This window comes from Oncorhynchus mykiss, chromosome 14 (assembly GCF_057628025.1).
Source record: "Oncorhynchus mykiss isolate SJ-2025 chromosome 14, ASM5762802v1, whole genome shotgun sequence".
Taxonomy (NCBI): domain Eukaryota; kingdom Metazoa; phylum Chordata; class Actinopteri; order Salmoniformes; family Salmonidae; genus Oncorhynchus; species Oncorhynchus mykiss.
In genome coordinates, this window is record NC_143035.1 from 37,444,775 (window position 1) to 37,458,628 (window position 13,854).

General features: G+C 39.8%; 1 protein-coding gene across 2 annotated transcripts in view; it reads left to right on the plus strand.

Annotated features, from left to right (window-relative positions):
- The window catches only part of LOC110489225 (protocadherin-11 X-linked), a 305,718-nt gene that overhangs the window by 44,507 nt on the left and 247,357 nt on the right, over window positions 1-13,854 (plus strand). Inside the window, exon 4 of one of the 2 annotated variants that reach the window (XM_021561859.3) lies at window positions 6,812-8,107. The exons of the other annotated variant lie outside the window; for it this stretch is intronic. Coding sequence (XP_021417534.1) covers window positions 6,812-6,895 — 84 coding nt within the window. The 3' untranslated portion in view covers window positions 6,896-8,107. Of the gene's footprint in view, window positions 1-6,811; window positions 8,108-13,854 lie in introns of those variants that run through there. 2 annotated transcript variants of the gene reach the window in all.

Below are 13,854 nucleotides of genomic sequence, written 5' to 3' on the forward strand. Positions count from 1 at the left end.
TGAGACCAAAAGACAGAGGCGGTAGCTAGATGGAGCCTTGGGACCATTGGAAAGAGGAGGTCGAGGTCTCTATATTGAGGCTTGGGACCAATAGAAAGAGGAGGTAGCTAGATTGAGTCTTGGGACCAATAGGAGGAGGGGGTAGCTAGATGGAGGCTTTGGACAAATAGCAGGAGGGGGTAGCTAGACTGAGGCTTGGGACTAATAGAAATCGAAGGTTGCTCGATGGAGGCTTGGGACCAGTAGAAAGAGGAGGTAGCTAGATGGAGGCAAGGTGGAGCTAGATGGAGGCTTTGGACCAATAGGAGGAGGGGGTAGCTAGATGGAGTCTTTGGACAAATAGCAGGAGGGGGTAGCTAGATGGAGGTTTGGTACCAATAATAAGTGGAAGGAGCGAGATAGAGGCTTGGAAACACTGGTAGTAGGAGGTAGCGAGATGGAGGCTTAGGACCAAAAGAAAGCAGACGTAGCTAGATGGAGGGTTGGGACCAATAGGGCAAGGGTGTACCAAGATGGAGGCTTGGGACCAATAGGGCAAGGGTGTAGCAAGATGGAGGCTTGCGAACAATATCAGGAGGTGTAACTAGTTTGAGGCTTGGGACCAATAGAAAGAGGAGTGATTTTGATGGAGGCTTGGGACCAAAAGAAATTGGAGGTAGCTAGATGGAGGATTTGCAGCAATAGAAAGTGGAGGTAGCTAAATGGAGGCTTTGGACAAATAGAAAGTGGAGTTAGCTAGATGGAGGATTAGGACCAATAGAAAGAGGAGGTAGCTAGATGGAGGTTTGGACCAATAGGAAGAGGGGGTAGCTAGAAATTGGAGGTTGCTAGATGGAGGCTTAGGACCAATAGAAAGAGGAGGTAGCTAGATGGAGGCAAGGTGGAGCTAGATGGAGGCTTGGGACCAATAGAAAGAGGAGGTAGCTAGATGGAGGCAAGGTGGAGCTAGATGGAGGCTTTGGACAAATAGCAGGACTGGGTAGCTAGATGGAGACTTGGGACCAATAGAAAGAGGAGGGAGCTAGATGAAGGCTTGGGACCAATGGAAAGAGGTGTTAGCTAGATGGAGGCTTTGGACCAATAGACAGAGGCAGTAGCTAGATGGAGAATTGGGACAAATAGAAAAAGGAGGTAACTAGATGGTGTCTTGGGACCAATAGAATGATGAGATAGCTAGATGGAGGCTTGGGACCAATAGAAAGGGGAGGTAGCTAGATTGAGGCTTGGGACCAATAGTAGGAGGGTCTAGCTAAACGAGGGCTTGGGACGAATAAGAGGAGATGGAGCTAGACGGGGCTTGGAACCAAAAGGAGGAGGGGGTAGCTTGACAGGGCTTTGAACCAAAAGGAGGAGGGGGTAGCTTGACGGGGCTTGGGACCAATAGGTGGAGGCGGTACCTAGAGAGTGTCAGGGGGCTTTGGACTTTAATTGCATTTTTGAATGGTGTAAACAGCAGTACAAAAATGTAGTTAGATAGAAGGTAGGTAGTGTGGTAGAGAGAGTATTGATATAGGTTAGGGTTCATCATTAGTATTTGTTACGGTGCGTTATAGATACAGTATTTATATAGGTTAGGGTTCATCATTGGTTGTCGTTATGGTGTGGTATAGATACAGTAACTACGCCATTCTACATCATCTGTTGTTTAGGATGAGGACAGGGTACTATTGTACAGTTTAGACATTTTGGAAACAAGGTTATAACATGGGATTCATTCAAACAGTAATTTATTTATTTATTTTATTTCACCTTTATTTAGGCTAGTTGAGAACATACTCTCATTTAGAACTGCGACCTGGCCAAGAATAAATCAAAGCAGTTTGACACATACAACAACACAGTGTTACACAATGGAATTAACAAACATACAGTCAATAATACAGTAGAATAAGCCTATATACAGTGTGTGCAAATGAGGTAGGATAAAGGCAATAAATAGGCCATGGTGGCGAAGTAATTACAATATAGCAATAAAACACTGGAGTGATAAATCTACAGAAGAAAGTAGAGATACTTGGGTGCAAAAGAGAAAGATAAATAAATAAATAAATACAGTATGGGGATGAGGTAGTTGGATGGGCTATTTACAGAGGCGCTATGTAACGTTGCAGTGCTCTGTGAGCTGCTCTGACAGCTGGTGCTTAATGCTAGTGAGGGAGATATGAGTCTCCAGCTTCAGTGATATTTTGCAGTGCGTTCCAGTCATTGGCAGCAGTGAACAGGAAGGAAAGGCGGCCAAAGGATGAATTGGCTTTGGGGGTGACCAGTGAGATATACCTGCTGGAGTGCGTGCTACGGGTGGGTGCTGCTATGGTGACCAGAGCTGAGATAAGGCGGAGCTTTACCTAGCAAAGACTTGTAGATGACCTGGAGCCAGTCAGTTTGGCGACGAGTATGAAGTGAGGGCCAGCCAACGAGAACGTACAGGTCCCAGTGGTGGGTAGTATATGGGGCTTTGGTGACAAAACTAATGGCACTGTGATAGACTGCATCCAATTTGTTGAGTAGGGTATTGGAGGCTATTTTGTAAATGACATCGCCGAAGTCAAGGATCGGTAGGATGGTCAGTTTTACGAGGGTATGTTTGGCAGCATGAGTGAAGGAAGCTTTGTTGCAAAATAGAACGCCGATTCTAGATTTAATTTTGGATTGGATATGCTTAATGTGAGTCTGGAAGGAGAGTTTACAGTCTAACCAAACACCTAGGTATTTGAAGTTGTCCACATATTCTAAGTCAGAACCGTCCAAAGTAGTGATGCCAGACGGGCAGGCAGGTGCGGGCAGCGATCGGTTGAAGAGCATGCATTTAGTTTTACTTGCATTTGAGAGCAGTTGGAGGCCACGGAAGGAGAGTTGTACGGCATTGAAGCTCGTCTGGAGGTTAGTTAACACAGTGTCCAAAGAAGGCCCAGAAGTATACAGAATGGTGTCGTCTGCGTAGAGGTGGATCAGAGAATCACCAGCAGCGAGAGCGACATCATTGATATATACAGAGAAAAGTTGGCCCGAGAATTGAACCCTGTGGCACCCCCAGAGTTTGTAAAGTAAAATACATGTGCATTATAGATGCCTAATACAATAGTATTGTCCTGGAATTAGTTTGTAGTTTTTCATGTTTTATCTTTTACTGCTTTATATACATATATATATATATTTTTTTCAGGATTATTGCTCACATCAGAAATAAAACATTTTGGTGTAGTTTCATCATACGTCTTTAAAATATTTTATTTGATGAAGTGGAAGGGAATTTTTTGGGGGGGGAATTTTGTACTTCTCGAGAGATTTTTTTTTTATTGTGACTTCATTGTTTCAATCCTTTCAAATACCTTGTAGCATAGTTATTACACATGCATTGTCTATCATTTAACATTTTAGTCATTTAACAGAAACTCTTAACTAGAACATTTTTACAGTAGTGAGTGCATACTTTTTTTTATACTTTTGAATAATTTTTAATATTTTTGTATATTTTTTTCTGTACTTTTTCCCGTGTGGGAAACAAACCCACAATCTTGCCATTACAAGCACCATGCGCACAACCTTGACATTACAAGCACCATGCGCACAATCTTGCCATTACAAGCACCATGCTCACAACCTTGACATTACAAGCACCATGCTCACAACCTTGACATTACAAGCACCATGCTCACAACCTTGACATTACAAGCACCGTGCTCACAACCTTGCCATTACAAGCACCATGCTCACAACCTTGACATTACAAGCACCATGCTCACAACCTTGACATTACAAGCACCATGCGCACAACCTTGACATTACAAGCACCATGCTCACAACCTTGCCATTACAAGCACCATGCTCTACCCCACAGGACCACCATCCACTGCTGCTTTTAAGTACGTAGACATTTGAAGAGACACCCCACACAGAGCAGATATTCATTTTCCCCACCCACTTTTTTTTATTTAGAACCCATTTAAAAGCAACACTGTCCATGGGACATTATACGTAAGCCTACTTGCGTAGCCAGTACAGCGTACTAAGGAACATATAATTCACTTGGGTTTGTAATGCTCCCTGTCAAGTTGTCAGAATGGCTTTACACACATACTGGTTATGCCCTGCCTTGAAATATCCCCTTAAATATGCACAAACATTTAACCAATGTTTTACAATTCTGATGTATTCTTTTGTGTTTGGGGGGGGGGGGGGGGGGGGTATTAATGGTGTATTTCAAATATTCCATGTCACTGATGTTGTTCGTCAGTGAGAAATATTTCTCCTTTAAGCTAATCTGAATTTGAATGGATTGATGACTAAGTCGACGTTCTCCTCCGTCCTTGTATGTGTCGTATCAACCGTTCCATCAGTATATTCCATTTTGTGTATTTCAGGGCTTGCTAATCTGAAAAAGGCTTTGCGAGTTGAATCAAATCATTATTTGTTTCTTATGGGGTAATTATTAGTCAGGCATTGCGAGTTTAATCACTTTCTGTTTCTTATGATGGAGTAATTATTGGTCATAATATTTGGTCAGATTCTGTCAAACACATGCTTTTGGTCTAAAGTGGGACAGCGTTGTTCAAACTGAAAGACCAGCGCCACCTTAGAGATGTCAATGACGATGGTATATCTATTATCTCCGCTGTAATCTCCTGTCACCTGGAGCGTTTTTGAAAAGTAGGGCCTCCCTGTTGGCATTAGATGTGACAGCTAAGTGTGCTTATTCAAAGCCTACGCGTGAAGTAATGCAGGGGTCTGGTGAGAATCTAGAGCTCAAAAGGCTAATTAAATGCATTAAAGGGTTAATCACTCATAATACAATATGATTAAAATCTCTGTAATTAGTTTTCGGGAGAGGATAATAGATAAAAGAGGAAAGAAGTCAACGTCCTTTAGGATTGTTAAGATTATATCAGGTATACCTAAATATCATTGGCTGTCACCAAGGTCTTTAACATTATTGGACCTCTGACAGCCAATGACTGACAATACTGGCTACAACTTCCTAGTTTTTTGACTTGTCTGTAAACTCTCGCTCCAATAGATTCCTCTTTTAACATTGATGCAGTTCAGATACATTCTCTGATGCTCCCCAGAATATTAACATTCATGTTTTACTTCATCTCGTAAAATGAAAATGTTTTTGTCGAGTGTGGAATTCACAATCCGTTCAAGTCAGCCTGGCCTTAACAAAAGCAGCATATGGCAAGTGGACACCGCTCAATCTCCCTGAGCATAAACCTGTAATACAAAAAGTCCAAAATACAGGATAAAGCAGATTGTGATGTTTTTATTTGTTCATGAAAGTGAAAGACAGTGATTTAGTTCCTTTTTGCGTGCCTCTTCCATTGACCTCTTACCTAAAGCAGCTAGAGGATAAAGGATATGACAGAAAACGATCATTGAATCCTAATAGGAGACACGGGAGATTTGCAGATGAAGGTCAGACGGATGTAGGCGCTAAAGAGGGAAGCTTGTCAAAAAAAGACTTCAGAGACTACATATTTATGGCACCATATGGTATCTTAATATCCTAAGAGCTTTGTTTGGTAGGATCCAATGCTGCTCAGTGCACCATAGCCTCTTTTCCTCTCTCCCTAGCTTCCCTTCTCTCTTTTATTCCCTCCCTCATATCTTCCTTCCTTTTCTTTTATCTCTGTCTATCTCCCTGTTCCCAGCCGGTAGTTTTAGAGGTCAATCCCCCTCCCGGTGACGTGAGGGAAACCTCTGTCTCCATCTGTGCTTTAGTTGTGGCAGATCAAGTGAGCAACCTCCCTGGCTGGCTGAGTGATCTCAGACACGGGTATGAATATGCAACAGCAAAAAGGCCAATATGCTCTTTTGTTTGTCCTATATTCCATAGTGCCATAGTGCATACCAGGTCAGTTGTTGATGTCAGACCAAACCCTCCTGTGATCTGTGTATTTTTCCTAGCTAGCAGAGCCATAGTGCATACCAGGTCAGTTGTTGATGTCAGACCAAACCCTCCTGTGATCTGTGTATTTTCCTAGCTAGCAGGCCCTATTAACATACTCATACTTAACATACTGTTCACAGACATCACCATTTAACTTATGATCTCAGAACATGAACATGTGAAAGGATTGCGGACGTGATTATGTTGTTGTGATAAATTTACAATATATTCCTAAAACAATCACTCTAGCTAAATGTTATAGTTACCTTTACAGAAAATCACATGATTTCACATATAGAAAAATCACATGATTTCACATATAGAAAAATCACATGAAATTTCACGTGCAACAGTTTTTCTTTCGCGCAAAAAATTCAGTGCGTCTTTAATCAATATGCCTAACGTAAGCAGCAGTGCAAGATCAGATTCAACGTGATCATCCAGATATCGGCAGATGTGTCTTTTTTTTGTAGTTTTGGGGCAGACCAAATGAATTTCAGACGTGTACCTATCAGAGGACCTTACTGTAGGGTGCCAGAGTAAGGTTTAAAGTACGAGACAAATGCTGTTTTCAGGGTTAAAACGAAGTGTTGCAGTAGGGTGGTGGATGTCATTTCACATTTGGAGCTAAATCAGTTGAAGAGAATTGCATGCTCTGATAATCACAGTAAAATGCACAAGCTTATGCTCTCATGTAGTATTCTTCAAGGACTTCATCTGGCGAGGAAATTATACCTGATTGTCAGGTGTGTCTTGAAGAATGCTTTTTTTGTATTTTTTAAATTGAATACAAATGATCTAGAGATTTGTATTCACTGTTCCGAGTGTAATAGAGTTTAACAGCTACTACAGATTAGATTTCTAAGAGCTGGATTATATTGTAACTTCAATCTCCCTATATCTGTCTGTCTCTCTATATTACAGGAGACGGCACTGAAACCACCACTCTATGACACACTCTGTGGCTCAGGTACAAGTCGCTGCCACAGGATAAAAATCAATCTCTAGCTGCCAGTACCTAGAGAGAGAAAGAGAGAGGGAGAGAGAGAGAGAGGGAGGAAGGCACAGACGAAGAGGTGAATCTCATACTATACAGTCTCTACAGCCTCAAAACACCAACCATCAAAAGGAATATGTTAATTTGTTTTATTTATTTTTTTGTGGGCGAAAAAAAAAAAAAGTATTTACTTGAATAATTTTCACCGAAATGAAGACACGTTGTTGCCTGCCTGAAACTTGACAAAGCTCTACTTGTTAATCCTTTAGGAGGTTTGAAATACTTCACAGAAACCCTATAGCACCACTTATCTCGTATCTATCTCCTAGATGATGACACACGGTATGACCCACCGCCCTGTAAATACAATGGACAGTTATTCTGTACTGTATTCTGTAAAGTATGTTTATATGTATGTATATTTATCACAGAGTTGACTTTGTTTATATTTATTGATTCTGTTCGAGTAAAGTTTGACCTACACTCTTAGAAATAAGGGTTCCGTATGGGTTTCTAAAGTTGTTCCCATAGGCAGAACCTTTCTTGGTTCCAGGTAGAACCCCTCTGGAATCCAAGTAGAACCCTCTGTGGAAAGGGTCCTTACATGAAACTCATGAGGGTTCTACCTGGAACCAAAAAGGGTTCTACCTGGAACCAAAAAGGGTTCTACCTGGAACCAAAAAGGGTTCTACCTGGAACCAAAAAAGGGTTCTACCTGGAACCAAAAAAGGGTTCTACCTGGAACCAAAAAAGGGTTCTACCTGGAACCAAGAAGGGTTCTTCAAAGGGTTCTCCTGTGGGGACAGCTGAAAGTACCCTTTAATGTACTAGATAACACCTTTTTTTCTAAGAGTGTGCCAGGAGGCTATTTTATTTCACTTGCTTTTGAATCCATTGGATTGGCTAAATTTTTTTTTTGGGGGGGGGGGGGCTCATGGATATAGTGACTTGTAATGTATGATGCTGCAATCTTGGCCTAATGCAAATGGCCCTTAATGCAAATTGGCCTACTGCTAATGGGCCTACAGCAAATGGGCCTACTATGTGACTGTTCTTGTACCTTTATGTCAATGATCACCTCGTATCATCCCATACACTTACAGTGCCACAGTCAGTGTTAGCAGTGAAGAGCGTGGCTAGTGTTAATGTATGTTGCCCACTGGACTGGAACGCCACAGCTAACTGTTAGTACTGACGAGTGTGGCTAGTGCATGGCCCACTGGACTGGAACACCACAGTGTCTACTGATTGTCACCGTGGGACAGTAGGGAATTGTTCCTCATAATAGAGTTTACTACTCTGAAAGGGACTGAAAGGCTTGCTTCATAAAAGAGGACCATGGTTTAACCTGTACTAGAGTCAGTTAGACAGCTTATCAGTAGAGCACCATGGTTTAACCTGTACTAGAGTCAGTTAGACAGCTTCATAGCAGAGCACCATGGTTTAACCTGTACTAGAGTCAGTTAGACAGCTTCATGGCAGAGCACCATGGTTTAACCTGTACTAGAGTCAGTTAGACAGCTTCATAGCAGAGCACCATGGTTTAACCTGTACTAGAGTCAGTTAGACAGCTTCATAGCAGAGCACCATGGTTTAACCTGTACTAGAGTCAGTTAGACAGCTTCATAGCAGAGCACCATGGTTTAACCTGTACTAGAGTCAGTTAGACAGCTTCATAGCAGAGCACCATGGTTTAACCTGTACTAGAGTCAGTTAGACAGCTTTTCAGTAGAGCACCATGGTTTAACCTGTACTAGAGTCAGTTAGACAGCTTATCAGTAGAGCACCATGGTTTAACCTGTACTAGAGTCAGATAGACAGCTTATCAGTAGAGCACCATGGTTTAACCTGTACTAGAGTCAGTTAGACAGCTTCATAGCAGAGCACCATGGTTTAACCTGTACTAGAGTCAGTTAGACAGCTTCATAGCAGAGCACCATGGTTTAACCTGTACTAGAGTCAGATAGACAGCTTATCAGTAGAGCACCATGGTTTAACCTGTACTAGAGTCAGATAGACAGCTTCATAGTAGAGCACCATGGTTTAACCTGTACTAGAGTCAGATAGACAGCTTCATAGCAGAGCACCATGTTTTTTTTTTGTATCTTTATATAAACAGGAAAGTCAGTTTTAAGAACAAATTCTTATTTCCAATGACAGCCTAGGAACAGTGGGTTAACTGCCTTGTTCAGGGGCAGAACGACAGATTGTCAGCTCGGGGATTCGATCGTCCAAGCCTATCGGTTACTAGTCCAACGCACTAACCACTAGGCTACCTGCCGCCCCGTCAGTTAGAGTCAGACAGACAGCTTCACAGTAGAGCACCATGGTTTAACCTTAGTGTATCGGAGTCAGCGAGACAGCTCCACAGTAGAGCACCATGGTTTAACCTTAGTGTATCGGAGTCAGCGAGACAGCTCCACAGTAGAGCACCATGGTTTAACCTTAGTGTATCGGAGTCAGCGAGACAGCTCCACAGTAGAGCACCATGGTTTAACCTTAGTGTATCGGAGTCAGCGAGACAGCTCCACAGTAGAGCACCATGGTTTAACCTTAGTGTATCGGAGTCAGCGAGACAGCTCCACAGTAGAGCACCATGGTTTAACCTTAGTGTATCGGAGTCAGACAGACAGCTCCACAGTAGAGCACCATGGTTTAACCTTAGTGTATCGGAGTCAGCGAGACAGCTCCACAGTAGAGCACCATGGTTTAACCTTAGTGTATCGGAGTCAGCGAGACAGCTCCACAGTAGAGCACCATGGTTTAACCTTAGTGTATCGGAGTCAGCGAGACAGCTCCACAGTAGAGCACCATGGTTTAACCTTAGTGTATCGGAGTCAGCGAGACAGCTCCACAGTAGAGCACCATGGTTTAACCTTAGTGTATCGGAGTCAGACAGACAGCTCCACAGTAGAGCACCATGGTTTAACCTTAGTGTATCGGAGTCAGCGAGACAGCTCCACAGTAGAGCACCATGGTTTAACCTTAGTGTATCGGAGTCAGCGAGACAGCTCCACAAGTCACAGCCGATCTAACCTGTGAGATATAGTGTTACAAATTTAAAATGAATATTCCAAATGGTAAAACTCAGGCAGTTCGTTGATACCACTTGGTTGGTCTGAAGCAAAAAATAATAACGCAATTATTTTTTTTTGTTTCTTGTGCACTAATTTATATTGAAGCATTATTTATTCCATTGAAATTAGGAGGGATAAACATTGAACACCTACACGGGTAGATGTAGGTCAAGCAGCGTTCAGCAGGCTTCGATTTATTAGCAGCAATAAGGTGACTTTAGGAAGAGAGAATAATCTTTTTGGTTTCTGGTTTGGTATCCACACAAATATATGCCTCTATTGCATTGTGTAAACACTTGGAGTCATGTCCTGATCTTAATTACTATCTTCAATACTACACTAATAAACAGCTTGGTGGGTTAGCACTGTTGTTAATAGTCATGATGTTTAATGGTTGTCTTATGAAAGAGACTGCTTTGGTAGACGAGGCTGTGTGTACAGTATGTGTGGCACATATACGATACCTTCCTAAGGATTCAAATCGTTTCTGGAGAAGGTATCAGATGTAATTATGGTATCAAAATGTAACACTACTGAGTAGAAACACAGTGTGAACTATACAGAGCATCTTAGCACTGCAATCATCATTAGATGTACCCGATCTTTGGGAGAAAAGAGAAAAAACGTACATGAATACATGAGACAAGACAGCTTCTGTTGTACGGGAGACAGATGACGATGAAATACCAACCTCACTTTTATTCAATGTGAAGTACAATATGCTCCTTACATACTCTTTGTAATTAACTTTGATTTGCCAATTATGTGAAGAAAAACTGTATATAAATGTTTTGTTTATGTATGTGTGAGCTTCTGGAATTTATTAAAGTCATTTTGCATTGTATTGCACATTTCCCATGACTCTTCTTATTAATCAGGACATTGGACCTTCTCATTGCATTATATTAAACTGCCTGTCCTTCATTCATTATATTATACTGTCTGTCTGTCCTTCATTCATTATATTATACTGTCTGTCTGTCCTTCATTCATTATATTATACTGTCTGTCCTTCATTCATTATATTATACTGTCTGTCCTTCATTCATTATATTATACTGTCTGTCCTTCATTATATTATACTGTCTGTCCTTCATTATATTATACTGTCTGTCTTTCATTCATTATATTATACTGTCTGTCTTTCATTATATTATACTGTCTGTCCTTCATTATATTATACTGTCTGTCCTTCATTATATTATACTGTCTGTCCTTCATTCATTATATTATACTGTCTGTCTGTCCTTCCTTCATTATATTAAATTGCCTGTCCTTCATTCATTATATTATACTGTCTGTCTGTCCTTCCTTCATTATATTATACTGCCTGTCCTTCATTATATTATATTATACTGTCTGTCCTATATTCATTATATTATACTGTCTGTCTTTCATTATATTATATTGCCTGTCCTTCCTTCATTATATTATACTGCCTGTCCTTCATTATATTATACTGTCTGTCCTTCATTATATTATACTGTCTGTCCTTCATTCATTATATTATACTGTCTGTCCTTCATTATATTATACTGTCTGTCCTTCATTATATTATACTGTCTGTCCCTCATTATATTATACTGTCTGTCCTTCCCTCATTATATTATACTGTCTGTCCTTCATTCATTATATTATACTGTCTGTCTTTCATTATATTATACTGTCTGTCCTTCATTATATTATACTGTCTGTCCTTCATTATATTATACTGTCTGTCCCTCATTATATTATACTGTCTGTCCTTCATTATATTATACTGTCTGTCCTTCCCTCATTATATTATACTGTCTGTCTTTCATTATATTATACTGTCTGTCCTTCATTATATTAGACTGTCTGTCCTTCATTCATTATATTATACTGTCTGTCCTTCATTATATTATACTGTCTGTTCTTCATTATATTATACTGTCCTTCCTTCATTATATTATACCGTCTGTCCTTCCCTCATTATATTATACTGTCTGTCCTTCATTATATTATACTGTCTGTCCTTCATTATATTATACTGTCTGTCCTTCATTATATTAGACTGTCTGTCCTTCATTCATTATATTATACTGTCTGTCCTTCATTATATTATACTGTCTGTTCTTCATTATATTATACTGTCCTTCCTTCATTATATTATACTGTCTGTCCTTCCCTCAATTTATTATACTGTCTGTCCTTCATTATATTATACTGTCTGTCCCTCATTATATTATACTGTCTGTCTGTCCTTCCTTCATTATATTATACTGTCTGTCTGTCCTTCCTTCATTATATTATAATGTCTGTCCTTCATTATATTATACTGTCTGTCCCTCATTATATTATACTGTCTGTCCCTCATTATATTATACTGTCTGTCCTTCATTATATTATACTGTCTGTCCTTCATTATATTATACTGTCTGTCCTTCCTTCATTATATTATACTGTCTGTCTGTCCTTCCTTCATTATATTATACTGTCTGTCCTTCATTATATTATACTGTCTGTCTGTCCTTCCTTCATTATATTATACTGTCTGTCTGTCCTTCCTTCATTATATTATACTGTCTGTATGTCTGTCTGTCTGTATGTCTGTCTGTATGTGATTCATTATATTATACTGTCTGTCTCTCCTTCCTTCATTATATTATACTGTCTGTCCTTCATTATATTATACTGTCTGTCTGTCCTTCCTTCATTATATTATACTGTCTGTCCTTCCCTCATTATATTATACTGTCTGTCTCTACTTCCTTCATTATATTATACTGTCTGTCCTTCATTATATTATACTGTCTGTCTGTCCTTCATTCATTATATTATACTGTCTGTCCTTCATTCATTATATTATACTGTCTGTCTGTCCTTCATTCATTATATTATACTGTCTGTCTGTCCTTCATTCATTATATTATACTGTCTGTCCTTCATTCATTATATTATACTGTCTCTCCTTCTTTCATTATATTATACTGTCTGTCTGTCCTTAATTATATTATACTGTCTGTCTGTCCTTCCTTCATTATATTATACTGTCTGTCTGTCTGTCTGTCTGTCTGTCTGTCTGTCTGTCTGTCTGTCTGTCTGTCTGTCTGTCTGTCCTTCTTTCCTTCTTTCCTTCATTATATTATACTGTCTGTCCTTCCTTCATTATATTATACTGTCTGTCCTTTTTCCTTAATTCTCTCTACTTATAACAGAATCCCATTAAGAATAAAAATAACCTTGAGATCATCTATATGATGATTAGTACATTTTCTGTTTTGTTATTCTACATTGTACTGTCTAGGTCAACGACGGCCAATGCCCTTCACAACTTCTGCGTTGCTGGAATGGTTAGTTGGACACACAATAATAATTGTATGTCCAATTATTCTTGCAACAACATAACTCGACTAGCGGGAAGAAATGATTAAACAGTTTGGATATCCATCTCTCATTCGGGAACAGTTTTAATCAGAAGTTATGATGGAAAATATGCAAACAGGACTTTTGTGAAAACAAGGAAAACAACGCTGTCAGTTATACTTTAAGGTATTGAGAGAAGAAAATAAAGTAAAACTTAAAACACTAAACCATTTCCCCTTTTAGACTTTCATATTAAAGTTTGTACAGACTTGAATTAGGTTGGGTAATAGGGAAAAGTAATGGAAAAGGAAAGAATACATCTAAATGTAACAACAGGAATGCAACGTCAACAGTCAGACATCCTCATTATCATTAGCAGTATGCTCTAAATTAAAGACAGGAAGTAAAAATAAATACAAAAAATGTGAGGAAACCCGTATGAGTTAGATTCTTTTTTTTTATGAATGTCTTTTACGATAGACATATGAAAGATGAAGTTTTATGGCTGGATTCTCCATTAATTTCGCGCGTCACTGTACGTAAAGCAACAGAAAGGGAAGAGCTTT